The sequence below is a fragment of the Electrophorus electricus genome, chromosome 5, assembly GCF_041902795.1.
Source record: "Electrophorus electricus isolate QZ-2024a chromosome 5, ASM4190279v1, whole genome shotgun sequence".
Taxonomy (NCBI): Eukaryota; Metazoa; Chordata; class Actinopteri; order Gymnotiformes; family Gymnotidae; genus Electrophorus; species Electrophorus electricus.
Window position 1 is genome coordinate 10,832,168 of NC_137501.1, and position 20,594 is coordinate 10,852,761.

At 42.3% G+C, this 20,594-nt stretch overlaps 1 protein-coding gene across 1 annotated transcript in view; it reads right to left on the reverse strand.

Moving 5' to 3' along the window:
- LOC113589087 (tetratricopeptide repeat protein 28-like) overlaps positions 1 to 20,594 on the reverse strand; it is a 105,189-nt gene that overhangs the window by 13,596 nt on the left and 70,999 nt on the right. The window contains exons 5-11 of the mRNA XM_035529946.2: positions 19,767 to 20,274; positions 6,845 to 7,641; positions 6,016 to 6,560; positions 3,955 to 4,478; positions 2,090 to 2,199; positions 531 to 660; positions 68 to 286 (exon numbers count right to left, since the gene is read on the reverse strand). Of these exons, the coding sequence (XP_035385839.2) occupies positions 68 to 286; positions 531 to 660; positions 2,090 to 2,199; positions 3,955 to 4,478; positions 6,016 to 6,560; positions 6,845 to 7,641; positions 19,767 to 20,274 (2,833 nt within the window). The remainder of the gene's footprint in view (positions 1 to 67; positions 287 to 530; positions 661 to 2,089; positions 2,200 to 3,954; positions 4,479 to 6,015; positions 6,561 to 6,844; positions 7,642 to 19,766; positions 20,275 to 20,594) is intronic.

Consider the following 20,594-nt stretch of genomic DNA (forward strand, 5'->3'; position numbering starts at 1 on the left):
CCACAATGATAAAAATACCTGTTTTCAGCACCCCCCCCCCCCCCCCCCCACACACACACACACACACCTGCTCCTGGGGCGAGAAGCCAGCTGTATAGGTAGCCAGCAGCCATTGAGAAGTAGAGGATGAAGGCTCTTTGCTTATTAACTGCATCCAGGATGTGCTCCACTGTGACAGGGTTGTATGGATCAGTGTCATACTGCCCTGTCTGCCTCTCCACCAGCAGGTCTGCAAATGCACGAGTGCGACCTCGCTCTGCTACTGCAAGTGCCTCATCATAACGACCTATATGAGAGAGACAGGGAGAGGAAGAGGGAGAGAGAGAGAGAGAGAGAGAGAGAGAGAGAGAGAGAGAGAGTTCAAATTTTATTCATTCTACCAGCAATGAAACCGGTACTGCCAAACACACCAAGAGGAAGGGAAAGAAAGAGAGAATAGATGGAAGAGAATTGCAAAAGTAAACACATGATAAAGTGAAGCAGAAAGTGAGAACTGAAGGAGAAAGAAGAAGACGGAAACGTGCTCTCACCCAGGCTGACGAGGACTCTCTGGAGAGCCTCATATGATGAAGTCTGCAGGTCGAAGAGGGAAAGTTTGTAGTCGGAGCTGTGCTGTGCCTCATGCCGTAATGTTTCAAAAAGCACAGATGCACGGTAGAGCTGTAAACCAACACACACACACACACACACACACACACACAGAAAGCATGACATAAACAGAAACTTTTTATATTCTAGCAGAGGTTAGCCAGCAAATACAGTCCCCCAAGCTATAACAAAAAAAAAAAAGTCTAAGCCACTCCACCATCAAAAAACAAACAAATAAACCAAAAAGTCAAAGTGATATCATGTATTAATATAACGTATTTATATAGCACTTTTTACAACATCTGTTGTCACAACAGCCCAGTGAGCAAGCCAAGGGTGACAGTGGCAAGGAAAAACTCCCTAGAGCATGAGGAACGAACCTTGAGAGGAACCAAGACTCAAAAGGGAGGCCCATCCTCCTCTGGCCGACAATGGTCACCACAATAGCAAAAAACACCCATTTTATTATTAGAGAGACCAAGTATGGAAACAAACTATTTAACATTTTATTAAACGAGAGGCACATTGCAGTACTAGCTTTCACCCCTGGGGGGCAGAAGCAATCTATAGAGCAAGTAAAGTAAAGTTATGACCTAAAAATATGTTATCTGAGTCCTCAAACTCTCCGACTGGGAACACTCCTTTGACCAAGCTTCTTGAACAACCACTTCTGATAACAAATGTCCAGACAGGTGCCACTGCCTAGCAGTGCCCTATCAACCTGTAGACTGCTAAACAGGTGTGGGTGAAAATCTTGCCCCGCTACATTGGAGACATCCTTTGGAAATCCTACACTAAGTCAAATTATCAGCCAGTAATATGACATTCAACATCTGTATGCAATTTGCATCTTTTAGCTTGTCCTACATGGCAAAATTGACATAGGAATGCAGATGCTTAAGTTGCATATGTATTAAATGAAAATAAACAGAGAGAGAATGTGAGAGCGAACAAAGGGGTAATGAGCATAAGTGAGCATAGTAAACAAGAAATACTGAATCACTGTCTGGTACTCATTTTCTATGGCTAGAAAAGGTCATCTCTCTCCACGTTCGGTCTACTAAGGTCTGTTCAGCAATCAGCAATGAGAGCAATGGAAGGTCTATAGTGAAATGACAATTAAGGCATAGATCTGTGTGTGAAGAGGTGAAAGTGTGTGTGAGGCAAAGTTTGCAGGAATGTCAAGTCGATGACGGTGCTAAACGCAGGGTTATCTGGTTTTAGACATCCAGCTATGTGTCTGCATTCTCTCTCTCCCACACATACACACACAGCATAACATTTCGAACAGTACAGATGTATGGTAGAGTTGTAAACCAACACACGCACAAGGCTGCATGTGCACACGCACACGCACACACACACACACACACACACACACACACACACACACACACACACACACACACAGGTGTGCGCGCATGCACGCATGCTCACCCTCACCCACACCCACGTGCACAAACACGCACACAACCTACCCACACATGCACCCACAGAGTACCTGGTGCTGAGCCTGGTCCAGGCTTCCACTAGCCCAGAGAGACAGACCCAGACGATGGCGGATCTTAGCTTCGTCCTCACGCTTCGCCAACTGCTCTGCCAGTCTTAGTCCTCCGAGAAAGAGTGCGAGAGACAGAGACAGGAGGAAGGAACGAAATGCACATAATGAGAGCTGGCAGTGGAAGCCAAACCAGATTTTGTGTGGAGGAAAACGCTGTATTTATGTGTACCACATAATCATAACAGAAAAATTGCTTTAACCATATATCAGTTATCTATATTTACACAAAAGTTCCAAGCTTAACTAGATCCATCCATCCATCCATCCATCCATCCATCCATCCATCCATCCATCCATCCATCCATCCATCCATCCATCCATCCATCCATCCATCCATCCATCCATCCATCCATCCATCCATCCATCCATCTATCTATCTATCTATCTATCTATCTATCTAAACATTCTTCTTCTACACTGTTGTGCTCTCCTTTTCCCTGCATCTCTCATCATTCTTTCTGTATGTCTGCTTTGGTCCCTCAGGTCTGACATACCAGAGGATGACACTACTGTCTATCCCAGCATGTTACACCCAGAGGACACATGTGTATGCATGCTCAAACACACACACACACACACACACACACACACACACACACACACACACACACACACACACACACAATCTTCACTTTTTTGCCTTTAGGAGAGACTAAAGAACACTAAAAAGGCTTAGAGACAGCTCTCTCATTCACATTCATGAACACAGATATATAAAGCTTACAGTGCTGGAACCCAAACAAAATATACATATGTAGAGAGGACAAAGACTACTACTTCTAGACACACACACACAGACACACACACTCACACACATATACACACACACACACACATTCACACACTCACACACACACTCACACACATACACACACATACTCACATGCTCACACACACACACTCTCACACACACACACACACACACACACACACACACATACACACACACACACACACACACACTCACACACATATACACACACACACACTCACACACACACATACTCACACGCTCACACACACACACACACACACACGCACACACACACACACACACACACTCTCTCTCTCACACACAAACACACACACATTCACACACTCACACACACACTCACACACATACACACACATACTCACACACACACACACACACACACACACACACACACACACACACACACACACTCTCTCTCTCTCACACACACACACTCACACATATACAAGCTGGACCGAGCCTACTTCCAATTAATTGCTTACATGTTAATACCCAAAAAAACAAGCAAGGCAAGTATAACTAAAAATTACAAAGGAAATAATGAAAGAAATAACACAAGAGGAGGGGAAAAAAATAAAGAGAAGAAAGGAAATTTTAAAAAATCTTAAGTAAACAGCAGAATTCTTTTGTCGGGGTGGGCTGGTCAAATATAATTGGCTGTCAGAAAATAAAAAACTGGGAATATGTATTAGCTGGGAAACAAGACAAAGAATATACCTGTTATTTTTTGTGTTGTGTGTGTTTGTGTCTATATTTACATCTGTGCACCTGCTTTTGTGTGTAAAATGGAGTTTCTGTTTTATGAGATTCTTGGTTTTGAATTATATGAATTGCACCTATTCAGGTGTCTTTCAAATCAGACACTTGAAAGTATTTGTAAAATGAACAGTAGAGGATAATTTCAGTGGCAACCTAAAGTATTATTATTTGTACTTGTAAGTGAATTTCTATTAGTTTACTGGCAAAATTTGAAACTGAATAATATGTATTATTTCAAACACATATCTTCCCATTATTTTCATATGCTTACCTTCTTGCAGATACATAACGGCTTGTGAGTAATTCTGCAGTGCATGGTGTGTCCTCCCCAGGCTTCCGTAGGCCAGTGTTTTGGCTACCAGATCATTTGTTTGTGCTGCCACACTCAGGTGCTGCTCCTGGAACACTACAGCCCTCTCATGATTGCCTAGCAACTCATACGTCAACCCCAGGTTGCCATATGCACGGGCCTGGCGCACAGAACTGCCCATCACCTCAGCTAATTCCAGGTCTCGCTGATGGCACTGAAGAGCTCGGTCCAGCTCACCCATAGCCTGGTAGACATTGCCCAGGCCAGAGTTGGCATCTGCTTCCAGAGTGTGGTCAGAGGTGTCCTGGGCAATGGCTAGCTGCCGCTCCAGGCAGGAGAGGGCCTGTTCGTGGTTGCCCAGCTGGTTATGCAGGGCGCCGAGCTCACCGTAGGCTGCTGCTTTTCCTCCACAGCCCCCAAGCTCATGGGCAGTGACCAAGCGCTTCTCCAAACACACCAGAGCCTGCTGCAGATTACCCATCGCTCTAAGGAGGAAGTCACCAAGAGTCAGAAAACTACGAGTTCTGCAGAGTGTCTTATAGTGGCAGTTGGCCATAGATTAACAGAGAATGAAAAATATGTTAAAGGTGGGTGAGAAAACAATGTTAATGTACAAAGCCTTTATCAATCTCAATAATTCAATTTTGTTCCAATTTGACCTCTGTGGCAAGTATAGGATTGCAGCCACATTTGTTTGTCATATAATTTTGTTAAGGCATGACTTTCTACTCAAATATCTCAAGCTGTAATCCAAATGAGTTTGGCAGTTTAGAATAAATCAATACAATTTACAATTTAAATGGATAACAGTAATACAGGTAATCAACTGAATACAGCAGGTCAACTGAAAACTGTCTTTGGGAAACATGAGGCTTACCCCTCCAAACCCTTTTCATATAGGAATGACATTAGAGGAGCGTTGTTTCAAAAAGCTAATCGACTATGCAGTTGAGTTTAATGAACTCTCTGTGTTAACGGCCCTTGTCTTAGTGCCAAAGAGAGTGGAGATCTGTTTTCATCATGGCTGGAAAACAGAGCAGACCATTCTGATATTGTTCACTTCTCTTCTCAAGCATGACTAATTTAAAATTCCACCCACTTTTCCACTCAGCAGAATGCCAACCGTGCAGAATGACTGAAGAAAACCCTTTAGAGGTGTGCTTTCATCAGCATGCATGTCATTCCTGTCTCCCCACATTTCTAGCCTATATTGTCTGTCTGACCCAGTGGTTGAGAAAAGAACAAGCACGAAAAGACATAGAGAAAGGTTATTTCAAATTAACTTGGTTTCCATTTAGGTTAAAATGTGTGCCAACGAAGCCTCTTTGCGTACAGAGAGGGCCACAGGAAAAAGTGGTGGGCACACAGATTTGTTCAGATACTAAAGCTGATATCAGGTAAGGTAGTCCAAAAATGCAGGCAGCAGCAAACTGAACAATGATGGATTCCCAAGACAAATTAGAATAATCATGAATCTTTACAATAAGCTTCATGACAGGAATTAACCTGACAGAGAAGCAACTGGCTTTTTGTATAATGTTATTTCCTTTCTAAAATACCTCATTACGCTTTAGCAGTACTTATGAATTGAACTCCACTAGTAAATAAGAGATAATGTAATGAAAATAATATATTGATTAAAAAAAAACAAAGGTTATTCTATGATGCAAAACTATAAACAGAATGTGAAATGTGTGTGTTACCATTTACGAGAAAGTGATGGAATTGGCAATTCTTTTCTGTAAAATGAACAATAATGCTACACTTTTTGAGTGGATGATACTCTTTATCCATGCTATATTCTATTATTCTTTTTAGTGTTTTGTACTTTTTAGTTAAAGCTTCTGATTTATCTATGCGTTGGTTTGAGATCAGTGATCTAATCAATTTGACAGATGAAACAAGACATAGTGGCTCTCCAAGAGAAATGATGCAGTCAAGTGAACAGGATTGCCATGGACTGTAACAACAAGCTATTTGATAGACTGGATTAGACGGTGTGCTTTTCTTTGTGGGACTCACCTGTGGCCATTCCCAAGACCACGGTAGGCTTTCTCTTCATCTGGCAACCGGTCAAGACTCTGTGCCACAGCCAAATACCTTTCATAGTATTTCACAGCTTCTTCATAGTCGCCTAGCAGGTGATAACAATCACCCAAGTTGCCGAAAGCTCGTCCGCGGTCCAGCACTGCTTCGTTGCCGCTCAGCTGCTGCAGCATAGCCAGCTGCTGCTCCAAATATCCAATGGCCTCCTCCATGGCCCCCACGTTCATCTTGGTGATGCCCATGTTGCCATAAACCTGTGCCTCGATGCCAGGATCCCTCATTTGCCTGCTGAGCTGGAGCTGTGCTTCATAGCACTTGAAGGCGGCGCTGTACTTCCCCAGTGCCATGTACACAGCGGCCAAGTGCCCGTGGCCTTTGCTTTGGCCCGGTACATGAGTCAGTTCCTGGAATATCTCAAGCTCTTTAGCATGGTATGATAATGCCTCTTCATATTTCTTCATCAGCCGGCAAACAGCACCGAGGGCAGCATAAGCACAGGCTTCCAATTTTCGGTCTTCCATCTCAAAAACAAGAAACAGAAGGTATTAATGTGACATTATTGAGTCTTGGCCTCAAACTGTGATGAAATTCCTTGGCTAGACCTCAATCTTGTGTATTTCAAAATGTTTTGATAGTTCCAAATGTGTAAATACTGAACAAGTTAAACAAATGCATTCAACTAAATATATATATATATATATATATATATATATATATATATATATATATATATATATATATATATATATATATATATATACACGCTCTATATATAATCTTCTTTACTTTCTCCATATATTCTTACCTGGTTGGCAAGTTCCAACTGTTGTTCATAGAACTGCACTGCTCCGGTCATGTCCTTCTTACAAATATGAATATCTCCTAAGTTCCCCAGGGCACGAAACCTGGCCTTGGAGTTCTCCAGTGACTGTGCCAGAGAGAGCAGGTATTTCTGGCACTCCTCTGCTTTAGTAAAGTCTCCCAGTGCCTTAAATGCCAATCCCAGATTGCAGTAGGCCTTGGCTTGGCTTAATTTGTCATGAAGGTCCTTAGCCAGGGCCAGATCTTGTTCATAGCATTTCACAGCATCCTGGTAGTTACCAAGGCAGTAGTGTGCATATCCCAAATTGTGACAGACTTTCCCCTCACTCTCCATGTCCTGTAGGTCTGGGGAGAGTTGAAGGTACTGTTCATAGCAGGGCACAGACTGAGCAAACTCGCCTCTGGAACAGTGGAAATTGCCCAGGTTGCCCAACGCCCGAGCTTCACTCGGAACATCCCGCAGCTCACGGGCGATGTTGAGATGGTTCTGGTAGTGCTGCAGGGCACGGTCATGAGCACCCAGGGCCTGGTAGGCTACAGCCAGGTTTCCATGTGTAGATGCCTGCGAGGCCCGATCATTGACCTCCATGGAAATCTGGAGCTCCTGCCGATGGTAGCGGACAGCCTGGTCAAATACTCTCAGGGCGTTGTAGGCATTACCCATGTTGCCATAAGCACGACCCTGGGCAGCATAGTCATTCAGCTCCTGAGCGATAGTAAGGTGGGTTTTGTGGAGCTTCAGTGCAGTTTCGAAGTCGCCTTTCATTTGGTGGATGATACCTACAGAAGAGTGGGATAATTACTGCTCAGGTGTATCCATAAAGTCCACTGAAATCATTAATCAAATTATGGTTTGGCTCTTGTGCAGAAAGACTTCTTTTTTTAAATAACACAGAATATAAGGTAAAGTTTATAAAGTTAGACCAAAGAAATTGTTTTCAAGTCTTAAAAAATAGACATGGTAAGATTTTTGTGATAGAAAACCTCACACAAAGCTACACGGTTTTAAGACTGATGCTGCTTCCACATACAGTACACGCCAAGGACAGATAAGCCAGCATGGCTCAGCAAAAGACATGAGTCACGCAAAAATAAGAAAGAATTCAGAAGCTTGTTCTAAGTCAATGTGAACAAGCTTGCATGATGTGTTTGATTCCCAGTGGCCCCATTGTCTTTACCATTTGCCGCTTGGTGAAATAATAACAATAATAATAATAATAATAATAATAATAATAATAATTTTCTTCCAGGCTATGTGATACCTATGTCAGTTCACATATGAGAATATTCCCAAACTAAACAAATTAAACCTAGACAAAATGGTTGCTACACCTAACTGAACTGAACGTCATCATTTTGCCTGCATGTAAAGAGATGTGCTTTCTGATGTTCTGGATCACAGTATTACACAAGACCATGTTTGGATTTCAAAAGTATTACAAAGAAGCATATCTTGATATCTACAGATAATGAAGGCTAATTCTTGCAAATTTAATGACAATCACTGTGATGAATAAAAGAAATTCAGATAAGGATCTCTCTCTTTCTTTCTTTCTTTCTCACTTATACACACATGTGCACACACACACACACACGCACACTAAGGTTGATGCCATAAGTGGATTGGCAATGTACTACAGTGTTTAAGAACACAGTCCTTACAGAAATGCATGTAGCTGGCAGAAGCTCTTCATACTTGGCAAGCTGTAATTGTACCATACAAGCAGCACAGAGCCCAGAGCTGATCCCCACTCGAGGGTTCTACAAGTAATGTATGCAGAAAGACCCAGGACAGAGGAGAGACAAAAAGTTCATGACAGTTGGCCTAAACCACAAGCAGCTTCGCAGAGCAGAGCTAGTCCAAGACTCTTTACTGCTCTTGGTTTCTATATCATGGGAAAACATCACAGAGGATTGGTAACATCATATAAAGCTCACAGCTCAGAGTCAAAAGAATCGGCTAGTCCACCCAGGACTAATCCACTGAGGGCTAGTCCAGTGAGGGCTAGTCCACTGAGGACTAGTTCAGTGAGGGCTACTCCAATGAGGGCTAGTCCACTGAGGACAGGCTAGTGCATCTTTGTACTTTATTTTTCTGTCATAACACGTGTGTGATGACAAACTACAGCAGCATAAAGATGTAATACAAAGAAGCAAATTTAAATATGACACAGTGGAGAAATTCACAGGTGCACTTAACCAAATATACACATGTACCCAATGAACCTATCAGCCAGTCAATTTAACACTTTGCATTCCATCGTCCAGGCAAGGTCAGCAGGATACAAACATATTAATATTTAAATCACTATAACATAATACTGTAACACATACAGTGTTACAAATATACCATGTTATTATACAGACCTTTCTGGTCACATGCATCACTAAAAAAAAGGTAATCAAAATCACTCCATACAGCAGTCACAAATATTGGCAATCATAACCTGTTTTGGACATGTTTTTAGCAGGACTGTGGAAAAGATTGGCCAAAAACACCTGTGAGTAGACCAGCAGTGTTAAACTCTACACAGAGTCCCTGAGGTCACGTAAAGTCAACAGAGTTTCAAGAACAGCAGAACCCCTTCACCAAAAAACGCCCAGGCTAGAATGCATTTACAGCCTCTGTGGATTTTGTTCCACTTCCAGGAATTGCTCAGTTTTTGTTGTTTGGGTCTCACATCTTGTGCTCTGGCCAGTGAGGAATTTAGACAATAGAGGCTTGAGTGGGTGGAGGAGGGGAAGGGGGGGGGGGGGGTTAGTGAATAAAACAAAACACTATCCCACACTACTGTAAAAGGCATGTCCACCAACTTTATAGCCCTGACCACCACAGTCACAATAGTGCTGGAGTTAGTTTTGTCCCTTTGGGTTAAATTGTGTCTCTCTGGCCAGGGCCACAGAGGAGATTTATAAAGAATGCAGGTAAGGTTCATCAGGAGTGTAATGAGGAGGAGTGGCTTATAAAGGGTACAGATAATGTCCGTCAGGTGTGTAATGAGGAGGAGTGGCTTATAAAGGATGCAGGCAAGGTCCTTCAGGTGTGTAATGAGGAGGAGTGGCTTATAAAGGATGCAGGTAAGGTCCTTCAGGTGTGTAACGAGGAGGCGTGGCTTATAAATGGTGCAGGTAAGGTCCTTCAGGTGTGTAACGAGGAGGAGTGGCTTATAAATGGTGCAGGTAAGGACCTTCAGGTGTGTAATGAGGAGGAGTGGCTTATAAAGGATGCAGGTAAGGTCCTTTAGATGCGTAACAAGGAGAAGTGGCTTATAATTAATAGGCCAGTGATTCAGAACAATGGAGCTTGTCAACCCATAACAGGCAATAACTAAAGTTATTTTTGTGTTTACATTGCTTTTGTTACTTGTGCTTATATGCTTTGTTGTTGTTGTTGTTGTTGTTGCTACTTGTAACTGAAATGAAGAGGGCAAATAAATAAGTAAGATCAGTGAAAAATACAACAAAAGTCTCTAGCTTTTAACATTCGGTACTGCGCGTGTGAAAACCAGAAGGAGAACGAGAGGCCACTTCAGCTGTCTCTATGCTGCTGGGCTGTGCTAGTGAGGGAAAAGACCTATCAAAGCCTCACACTCTCCCCTCTATGGCTTTTAAGGCACAAAAACACTATGCGACACATTTTTTGTGTGACGCGACCATAAATGGCAGACAGACAGAGACTAATTTAAGCTTTGCTGGGTTTTAAAGCAAAAGCTGCCAGTTCTCATTTCAGAGCATGGTGCTTGTCTAGCCAAGACTGCGATGGTGAATTGTGAGAACTCCCTCAAAGACTAGCGTTGGGCAATGAAGGATGAGCCAGACCTAGAGGTCCAGAGGAGAAGATTGTGCCTTGGGTTTGGTCCACTTAATCATACACATTAATAATGAGAAAACCTGAGTAAACATCATTGATACAACAGTAGGATGCTGTTTTTGTTATAAAAATTACTTTGAAATTGTAATATTCCCTGATATTTCCATGTTGGCCATGGCAAGAATCGTTTAAGGTTATTGTCACTAATGTTAGCTGTCTCTAATACTAGTGTACCTAACATGACAGTGAAACTGGTGAAATTTGATCCATTGCTGTTAAACTGTATTCAAAAACTGCATGAAGTAATCATATGAATGTGATTTTTTTTTTTAATCATCAGTACACACATGTACCCAAATGTACAAAAAGGTATCTTGTGAACTTAAAGCTATTACAGACCTGTAACATAAAGCAGAACTGATGCAGCAGCACATTCTAGATGGGCGGCACTGCACAAAAACGATAAAAGTAACTTCAGTGTTAAGTGCTTGCCTCTCTCTCTCTGTGTGCGTGTGTGTGTGTGTGTGTGCGCGTGTGTGCGTGTGTGTGTGTGTGTGTGTGTGTGTGTCATGGGGACAGTCAGAGAGTCAGAGATGTCTTGCAGTCAACCGGATATGCTGAGACAGGAGATAAAAAGCACAGGCAAGGGAGCGATGGATGGATGGATGGATGGATGGATGGCTGGCTGGCTGGATGGAAAAAGAGGTGTGCCAACACAAGAAAGTGGGCCCCTTAGCCTTGCTGTTCAGTCCTGTTTCCCAAATCCAGATTATCTACCCTGGGAGCAGTCAAAATTTCCATGTCAGGCTCTCATAAGTTAAAGAGGACTGAACAGACAAACTCTTTTATTTTAACCTTTGACACTAAAGGAGTTGCTGAGTGGATGTAGTTTAAAAGTCCAGGTGAGTTATTTAGAAACATTTAGAAAAAAAGATGGGCAGTTTTTTAAAATTCTTGAATCCTTTTTTAGTTATTGAGTACATTGTAAAGTCTTCTAACTATTTCAAATAAATAAATAACTAGAAGTAACTATAATAATGATATAACATCTATGGTGTTGACAGACTACTGGAACTGAGCTGGAATTGTCTGCCGCAATTTACAGTTCAAATAGTTCAGGAGTTCAAACAGGTTCCAGCAGTCTTGATAATCACTTACCTGTTTTTCCAGGAAAAAAAATAGGAAAAACCATAAAGGATATTTAATGCTCCCTTGGTTAAAAAAAGAAAAAGAAAAAAAAAAGTTTATGATAAGGTCATTGGTCTTCAGTGTGAACACAGACACATTTTTACTTCTTTCTTGTTGATAAAACTGCACGAATCTTTGTGTGTGTGTGTGTGTGTGTGTGTGTGTGTGTAGGTTTATAGGGCATGTGCATCGTGTATACAAGGTATAATTCTAGAAAGATGGGATAGAAGAAATGCTTTCATAATATGTTATTCTAAAAAGGGGTGGCAGGACACAGCTGTCTGGCACACCTCTCTCTCCTCCGCTCATCACTCACCCCCCCTCTCCTCCCCTTATCACTCACCCCCCTCTCTCCTCCCCTCATCACTCACCCCCCTCTCTCTCCTCCCCTCATCACTCACAAGCTCTCTCCTCCCCTCATCACTCACCCCCTCTCTCTCCTCCCCTCATCACTCACAAGCTCTCTCCTCCCCTCATCACTCACCCCCCTCTCTCCTCCCCTCATCACTCACCCCCTCTGTCTCCTCCCCTCATCACTCACAAGCTCTCTCCTCCCCTCTTCACTTACCCCCTCTCTCCTCCACTCATCACTCACCCCCTCTCCCCTCCCCATCACTCATCCCCTCTCTCTCCTCCCCATCATTCTCACCCTCTCTCTCCTCCCTTCATCACTCACCCACTCCATCTCTTCCCCATCGCTCTCCCCCTCTCTTTCACTCATCCCCTCCCTCTCCTCCCCTTATCACTCATCCCCTCTCACTCACCCCTCTCTCTCTTCCCCATCATTTACCCCCTTCCTCTCCTCTCACAGACAGGACAAGTTCCCATTCTTTTGCCTTGTCTTTGGTAACTAGCTGACTCACACACCTTTCAGTATTCCACATTTGAGATCAGTTATTTCTAAATACCTGTTTATGCGCTAAACTACCCTTGTCTCTAAAAGGGTTTTTCTTTACACTCTCTGACTGTCTTTGCTCTCTTCACTTTGATCTGACCCTCTACTCTCATTTGTAAATTTTTTTTAGAAACCCATCAGTTCTTCTAACTCTTCTTTCATTTCTTCTATCCTCCAGCTGTGATTCTACTGTGGTGCTACTTTATCTAGGTTTTATTCTTCTTCTGTCTCTCATTTGTGCTGCAGTGTTATAACTCTGTCATCTTGGTGCTGTATGGACAGCATCAGCCTGCCTAATGACCGCAGATAATACTGACAATATTCCCCCAAGAAGATAAATAGGGCCATGTTTCACTGTGTGTGTGTGTGTGTGTGTGTGTGTGTGTGTGTGTGTGTGTGTGTGTGTGTGTGTGTATCTCCGTCCACTGCTGATTCTGTGTATCTCACATCAATTCCAGCGCACTAACACAGCATGTGTCCTTCTCTCAACCTGCTCTTTCTGCTCCCAAGAGCTACTGCCAGATTTTGTGCTATGGTCAAATATTTTCCAGCTGTTACTAGTGGAATTGGAACCTGTAATTCCTCCACTGCAGAAGTAAGGCAGAACGAGAGAGAGAGAGAGACAGACAGAGAGACAGACAGAGAGACAGAGAGACAGAGAGACAAAGACAGACAGAAAATGGAACAAACATCCCATTGAAACTCTGCATACAGAGTTCTGTAACAGTATCCTTGGAGTCCAGAGGAGCTTACCAAACAACGCATGCAGGGCAGAGTTAGGCCATTACTCTGCACTGAAAAAAGAGCCATTGAATTCTGGAATCAGCTAAAAAACAGTAACCCCAGCTACTACTGTTTCAAAGCCCTAAAGAGCCAAAAGATGAATACTGAAACATGTTCTCTCATTCAGCTAGTCCTGAAGCTGCACACACTCTAACACACAAACAGTACTAACATGGCAAACAGACAACCCCACACCATACTAACACACAAAGAGAGAACTACTTAAAATATTGAACTGAAACAAACAAAATCCAGAGTAATCTTCAGTGCTGACTGTCCCTCCACAGAGAACACACAGTGAATACACAGAGAACACAAAGTGGCAGGTACATATGAACATGGTGACTAATAACAGAATAACCCTGAGCAGGTACTGACTGAGTAACCACAGCCTGGCAGTAGAGACAGGCAGACACAGATGTACCTGGCTTCCCAAACAACAACCCACTGGTGCCCACTCTAGTCAAACTACAGTGGAGACAGAGCTACACTCCCATACCACCTGTAGACACAACTACGAGACACATTCTAGTCCAGATTCCAAACTCTTTATCCAGAATTTAAAACATTGGAGGATGATCACTGCAGAACTAACTTGGAGAGAACAGAGACTTTGCAACACTCGCTTCAAAACATGCAAAGGCTTGTCACAGACAGACAGACGCGTCATCAGTGATGCGTTACATTACAATACTTCAGATTGCTCTCTGCGGTATAGTTTATGAATAGAATATTGTATGTAATTATATATATATATATATATATATAGTGTATGTATATATATTACATTTGCTTTTTTCACACTTGGTTTTGCCTGTATTGATTAGCAGCTGTGGTCTATAATGGAATCGACTCATTCCTTTTCTTCCCTGAACTGCATTTCTGTTGTTTTTTTGTTTTCATGTTTCTTTCATTCACACCAGCAGAAACAAGTCCTCCAGGGCTGAATGATTGATTAATTAGAGCCATTACCCCAAGCGTTGTACACTGACAAAGGAATTCTCACATCATTCCTTTTAGTACACAGAGACAAAGAGCGGAAGAAAAAGGAAGAGCACTATGCGTGGCTAAAGCAATGAGAGAAAATGACAAGCTGCAAACAAACTTAAAAAGGTCTTTTGAAAGGAAAACGACGTTTTTTTTATGAGAGAACGAGAGAAAGACAGAAGGAAAGAAAAAATAAAGAAAGTGTGAAGACAAGAGAGGAGAAAGAAAGGGAATAAATGAGAATGAGATAGAATAAATGATAGAGATGAATCCAAGTTTACTCTGCCATTTCTCCAGTGAGGTTTTAAATATTGCTGACTGGGGGTACATGCACTCAGTAATGAATAATAAATGCTGGTTCAGAGAGCAGCATTCTCATATCCTTTATAGTGTGTGGTTTATCCCTGAGGGCATTCATGTCCCTACCCTAATAAAGGAATATTTTGGTGAGAATGCAGTGATGCCTCCAGATCTACCAAGTCAAAGGACTGGACCTTTATTTCAACATGGATCATTTAGGAGAGACTTGAAGGACAGAGAGGTATTCTGGTTACCAAGGAGAGACTTTAAGGAAAGACAGGTATGCTGGTTACCAAGGAGAGACTTGAAGGGCAGACAGGTTTGCTGGTTACCAAAGAGAGACTTGAAGGGCAGACAGGTATGCTGGTTTACATTTACAGTATTTAGCTGAGGCTTTTGTCCAAAGCAACTTATAATTACAACTTGAGCAGGCCTTGCTCAGGGGCCCAACAGTGGCAACTTGGCAATGGTGGGGCTTGAACCAGCAACCTTCCAATTACAAGACGAGTACCTTAACCACTGAGCTACCGCTTGGTTTACCAAGGAGAGACATGGAGGACAGACAGGTATGCGTGTTTACCAAGCTCAGAAGTTTTTCAGGCCTGGCTGGCAATGTGCTTTTACTGAATCCCATGTAGGGAGCAAAAAGCAAAGCAAAGAAGTTTATTTCTACAGTATTCCTACATGAGCAAAATCAAGATGCTTTACAAATAAAAGACAAGCTAAAAATATACAAGTTGAGGTATAATGCTATATAAATAAGAAATAAACAAGATATAAAGAGTACACATGTCCACATAGACCTACATAGACACAAACACACACACACACACAAACACACACACACACACACACACACACACACAAACACACAAGTTAGTCTCACACATTTTTTTTCCCTTCCTCCACTCCTGCTTGGCTTTCAGTATTTTCACACTCATGAATGAGAGAGAGAGAGAGAGAGAGAGAGATAGGAATAGGAAGAGAAAAAGAGGGGCACAAAGAGCTTTTCTTCAAGCTCTTCTCCTGACTGATAGGATGCTCGGGAAGGTATGGATGGGGAATGACTATTTACTGGTCATATTTGAGAAGAAGGGGGGAGTATAATAAATGTGCCACTTTCTTCAGTGATCCAGTAGCGAGAGAACAGAATCTCCACTGCACTGTCCCTCCTATTTCTCTTTATTGACTCACTCGGCCTTATTCACACTGAATCAACTGAATCAACTGAACCAACTCCTCACATTGGGACCGCTGAGCTGTTTTCGCTAGCATTGTTTAATATTTATCACATTTTCTTTTTCAATACCTGTCATCCCTTGTTGCGTTTAAGCTTTTCTTTTTTGTGTTAGTGCTTTATATAAGTACCTCCTCAGACACACACACACACACACACACACACACACACACACACACTGTCTCGCCACCACTGCAGGGTGCACCCTAAATAAGCAGTCTGGGGCCCAGCAGCAGTACAGTAATTAAGGGAGTCGTACTGGTGGCAGACTTGCCTCTCTTCCCTGTTATCTCCGTTACCACCAGCCCACACCAATCAGCCCTTAAAGCTAATTAAACCATTCATCAAGTCACTTTCAATTACCGGCAGTCTGGCAGCCCGTATCAGAGTCAAGAGGTGATGAGAGGAGTGGTGCAATTGGAAGAGAGGAGGAGCGGAAGATGGCAGGATAGAACACAGAAAAATGACAGAAAGAAAGGGTGTGTAAGGGAAAAGGCTTACAGCTTTGGCAAGGAACTTTAGTGTATAGGTAAAGGCAAGGAGTGAAATTGCTTATTGACCTGTTACTTGTTTTATAGCTGGGCAGAGTTGTTAAAAGGTAGTTAAAAGAATAAAAAAAAAATCATCACACATAACCTGGTTGAAAAGGAATTTTAAAATCTTTTCTCTTTATTATCATGAAATGTCGAAGGTGTTAAAGGTTTTTCTAGACCTTTAGTAGCATTTGGATGGTTTCATCTGTAATAAACAAATAGACAGACAGAGAGGCAGACAGACAGACAGACAGACAGACAGCATCTGCTAAATGTCATATATGGAAATGGAATGTAGATAGAAAGAAAATTGTTTATGTGTGATATATGAAATACATTATCTTAGTCTAAAAGGTAAGCAGAGACCTGAATGAACTCAACAGTGGAAGGGGTCCTCCTCTCAGACAGAAGTACACATCGCCGGAGATTTTCCCTAATACATCTATTAATACATAGTGAACATCGCACAAACCTTGAACTCCATTACATAACTGTATGTCACAAAACCCAATCAGCTAAATGCTTTTAGAGACAGATTTTTCTACACACACATACACACACACACACACACACACACAAACAATTCAGACCAGCCTGGAAATTCTAATCTAGGGAGGAGGGCATGCAATTAGTTGTAAAGAATGCTTATGAATATTTATGCAGGCAATGGGTGAGCAGTGGAAACATTTGCATGGTCAAAGGTCTGGTAGTAAAGGGTACTCTGACAGAGTCCCTTGCTCTGGCACTTACACACATTAGCGGCGAGAGAAGACATCATGTCACTGAGTGCAATTAGAGCATTTTCTTTCTGAATTAGGGCCAGCTTCAAGGTTAACTGTTAACAGAAACTAGATAAGACTGCAGTTCGGTCTCACCCATGTATGTGTAAAGAACGTAAAGTCATTCAGCTAACCGGAACTTGAGGCAGGTCAGGCTATGCATAGTAATATGCCAAGTACAAAGAAAAAGATGTTACAGCACTTTCATTGAAAACATAAACCAATGACCTTGAAAACATAAACCTCAGCTGTGTGTTATGCTGTGACAGTTAAGGTGCCATTTCAAACAAATTGAGTTATCATGATACAGTGCGAGGTTTAAGTGTTGTCGAGGCAAGGTACAGGAAATTTCCATCACCTACTGAACTAGACAAATGGATCTCATTATTCTGAGATGACTACGTGTCATCTCTTCTGAAATCAATTTGTCTCCAGTAGGTGCAATGCCAGTGGGACCGTGTGAATCAGTCTCTATGGTGACAACGGGTGATAATGTTACGGCTAACTTTGTCACTGTTAAGACTGAAGACACAGCCAGCATTTAAGTTTGCTGTTCAAAAGTAAAATCTACTCATATGTCTTCTGAATCAGTAATAAACCTTTAATATTTAAAAACAGTGGTTACATGTTTTAATGACCATTACACGTTTTAATAATTAGAAAGGAATTTCTAATGTTTCATAAGATTACAGTAACAATAGTATTTAAACAGAGTAAGGACAGGTGTATGAAAAGAAAATAAGGACCGCTTACTCTTGCTCCAGTCAGTAACTTCTGTACTGACACTGAGTGTAAGAGGAGGAACTACTGAGCAATTTCTGTCAGCAAATGTTTTGACGAACACACATCTCAAAGAACATACTGCAGCGGTATCGCTGATACTATATTTCAGCCATCATTCACAGAAACTATAGTCCAAAACTACTGAGGTGTGAGCTAATTGCTATAAAATATATATATATATATATATATATATATATATATATATATATATATATATATATAATTATACATTTGTATTAAGTATCATGCATGAGGTATCAACTTTGAATTGATATAATGTAGAAAATACTTCTTGCTTTTATGTTGAATGTTGATTGGTTACAATGACATTCAAAGGCAAATGAGGCAACAAACCCCAAACCTCCAGGCCAGAAAACTGACAGGCAGCATCAAAGTGCAACCACAAATACTACTGCAAAGCATTTAGGTAATAGTGCAGTGGAAAGCCCAGGCATCTCCTACTAATAGAGCCTTGTTCCAAAGACGTATATGCCACCAGGCACTGTCATAGGTACGGAAAAGTGCATGCATAATTCATTACCGTAATTCACAAATGGAGGTGTGCTATTATGGACCCTGGGCGACTACTGCAAAGCCAGAGCCTGGTCTCCAGTAATATGGACATACACACCGGGAGAAGTTCCGAGCATGAGCCATGAATTATTAATAAATGTTATGACTTCAGCAGAAGGCGAGAAGAAACAGGAGGGCGGATAAATGACATAATGAGGGTAGTCGACTGGGGTTTAATTTGGTCATCTTTCACAGTATACAGGAGTTTGATATAGACATTGTCCTACCGAGGAAGAGAATGGGAGAAAAGCGGATGTGTGTTCTAAAGGTATCTGACAGGGATGCAGACACTGGCACCAAACGGCTTGCTCTTCAGTGTGAGTTCTCCTGCACAGATAGCATTCCAGTGTCCCCTCCCACATTTGGTCACTATTGGAGTTATTACTTCATGGATAATAGGTTTCCATTCCTACATTTCTGTTATGATGCAATTATCATGACCTTAAACCTAAAGACATGCCATCAAACTGGCAAGCAGTTTGCCAGTACATTTTTGTCAGGTGACAAACATCTTGGAGTTTTCATTAATAAGTGAGTGGGTTAAGAGAGGTGGAAGCAAGCTTTTTTCCAAAGTCGAAGATGAAGTGGGGAAAAAAACTATTTATCAGCTAGGCCGTGGGTCTTGTAGGGGTTCACAAGGATGTTTTGCCTGAAATAATTATGTTAAAACTCACACATACTGTGTGTTTATATTTGGAGTAGGTTATATGGTTATAGCCCAGTTTCATTAGTGTTTTCATCAAGCCCCAGCACCTGTGGTCTGTCTCACATATGTCATAGAAGTGGTCAATTGTTGGAAAAGGGCGAAACATATTGCAGGTGAGGGGGTCATATTTTATAACCTGGAAAACACCTGGCTTTGCAATCATGCTGTCAAGTTAAAATGGTTGCCCTGGTGACTTACCCACTGCTTCCCTTCCAAGTAAATAAAAACCATACTACAACACCTTCTCCAGTCAAAGGGTAATTACTGCAAAGGACCAAAATGCAAATATGAGCACAAAGGCCTTTTAAGTGGACATGTGAAAGCTCTTACCCAGATTGGATGAGGCTCTGCCCTCGGCGGATCTATCCTTCAGCAGATCCGCGATGCTCAGCTGTTGCTCATGGTACTGCTTGGCTCGCTCCAGGTCCTGCATGCAGCGAGCGGCATGGCCCAACCCAGCGTAGGCCCTCATCTCTATGGACTTCTCAGTAAGATCCTGAGCTAGTTCCAGGACACGTGTGTGGTAGGACATGGCCTTGTCAAAGTTCCTGTGATAATGGTAAGCACTCCCCAAGTTGCTGTACGCCCGGGCCTCCTCACGTTTGTTTTCCAGATCCTTGGCGATGCTGAGGTGCTGCTCATGGCACTGGACAGCATTGTCAAAGTCGCCCATAGCGATGTAGACAGCACCCATATTACCCAGCTCCCGTGCCTCTGACAGCTGGTCCTTAGACTGTTTGGCCAGCAAGACACCCTGCTTGTGGCTGGCAAGGGCATTAGGGTAGTCACCGATGGCTGTGTAGACATGGCCCAGGCTGCAGAGAGACACGGAGGCAGCCTACAAAGAGAAGGCAGACACAGATGTCTATTATGGACTTTTTGAAGCACCTGGCAAAGAACCCAACTGACCTGCATTACAAAGCAGAGGATGCTGTGATCTGTTTTAAGCATTTCACTTAGTAACAATCCATGTGGTATATAATGTGAGGGAAATATGTTGGCACAAGATTACAAAAAGAAAGACCCTCCAAATCTCTGTGGGATTACACATCTTTGTAAATGAGTCAGTGGAGGATGGACGGAACTCTTATACTGATAAAAACAGCAGCAATAGTGCTTCAGAGATGTCAGTTAGTGGGGACAAAGACTCAGATAAAT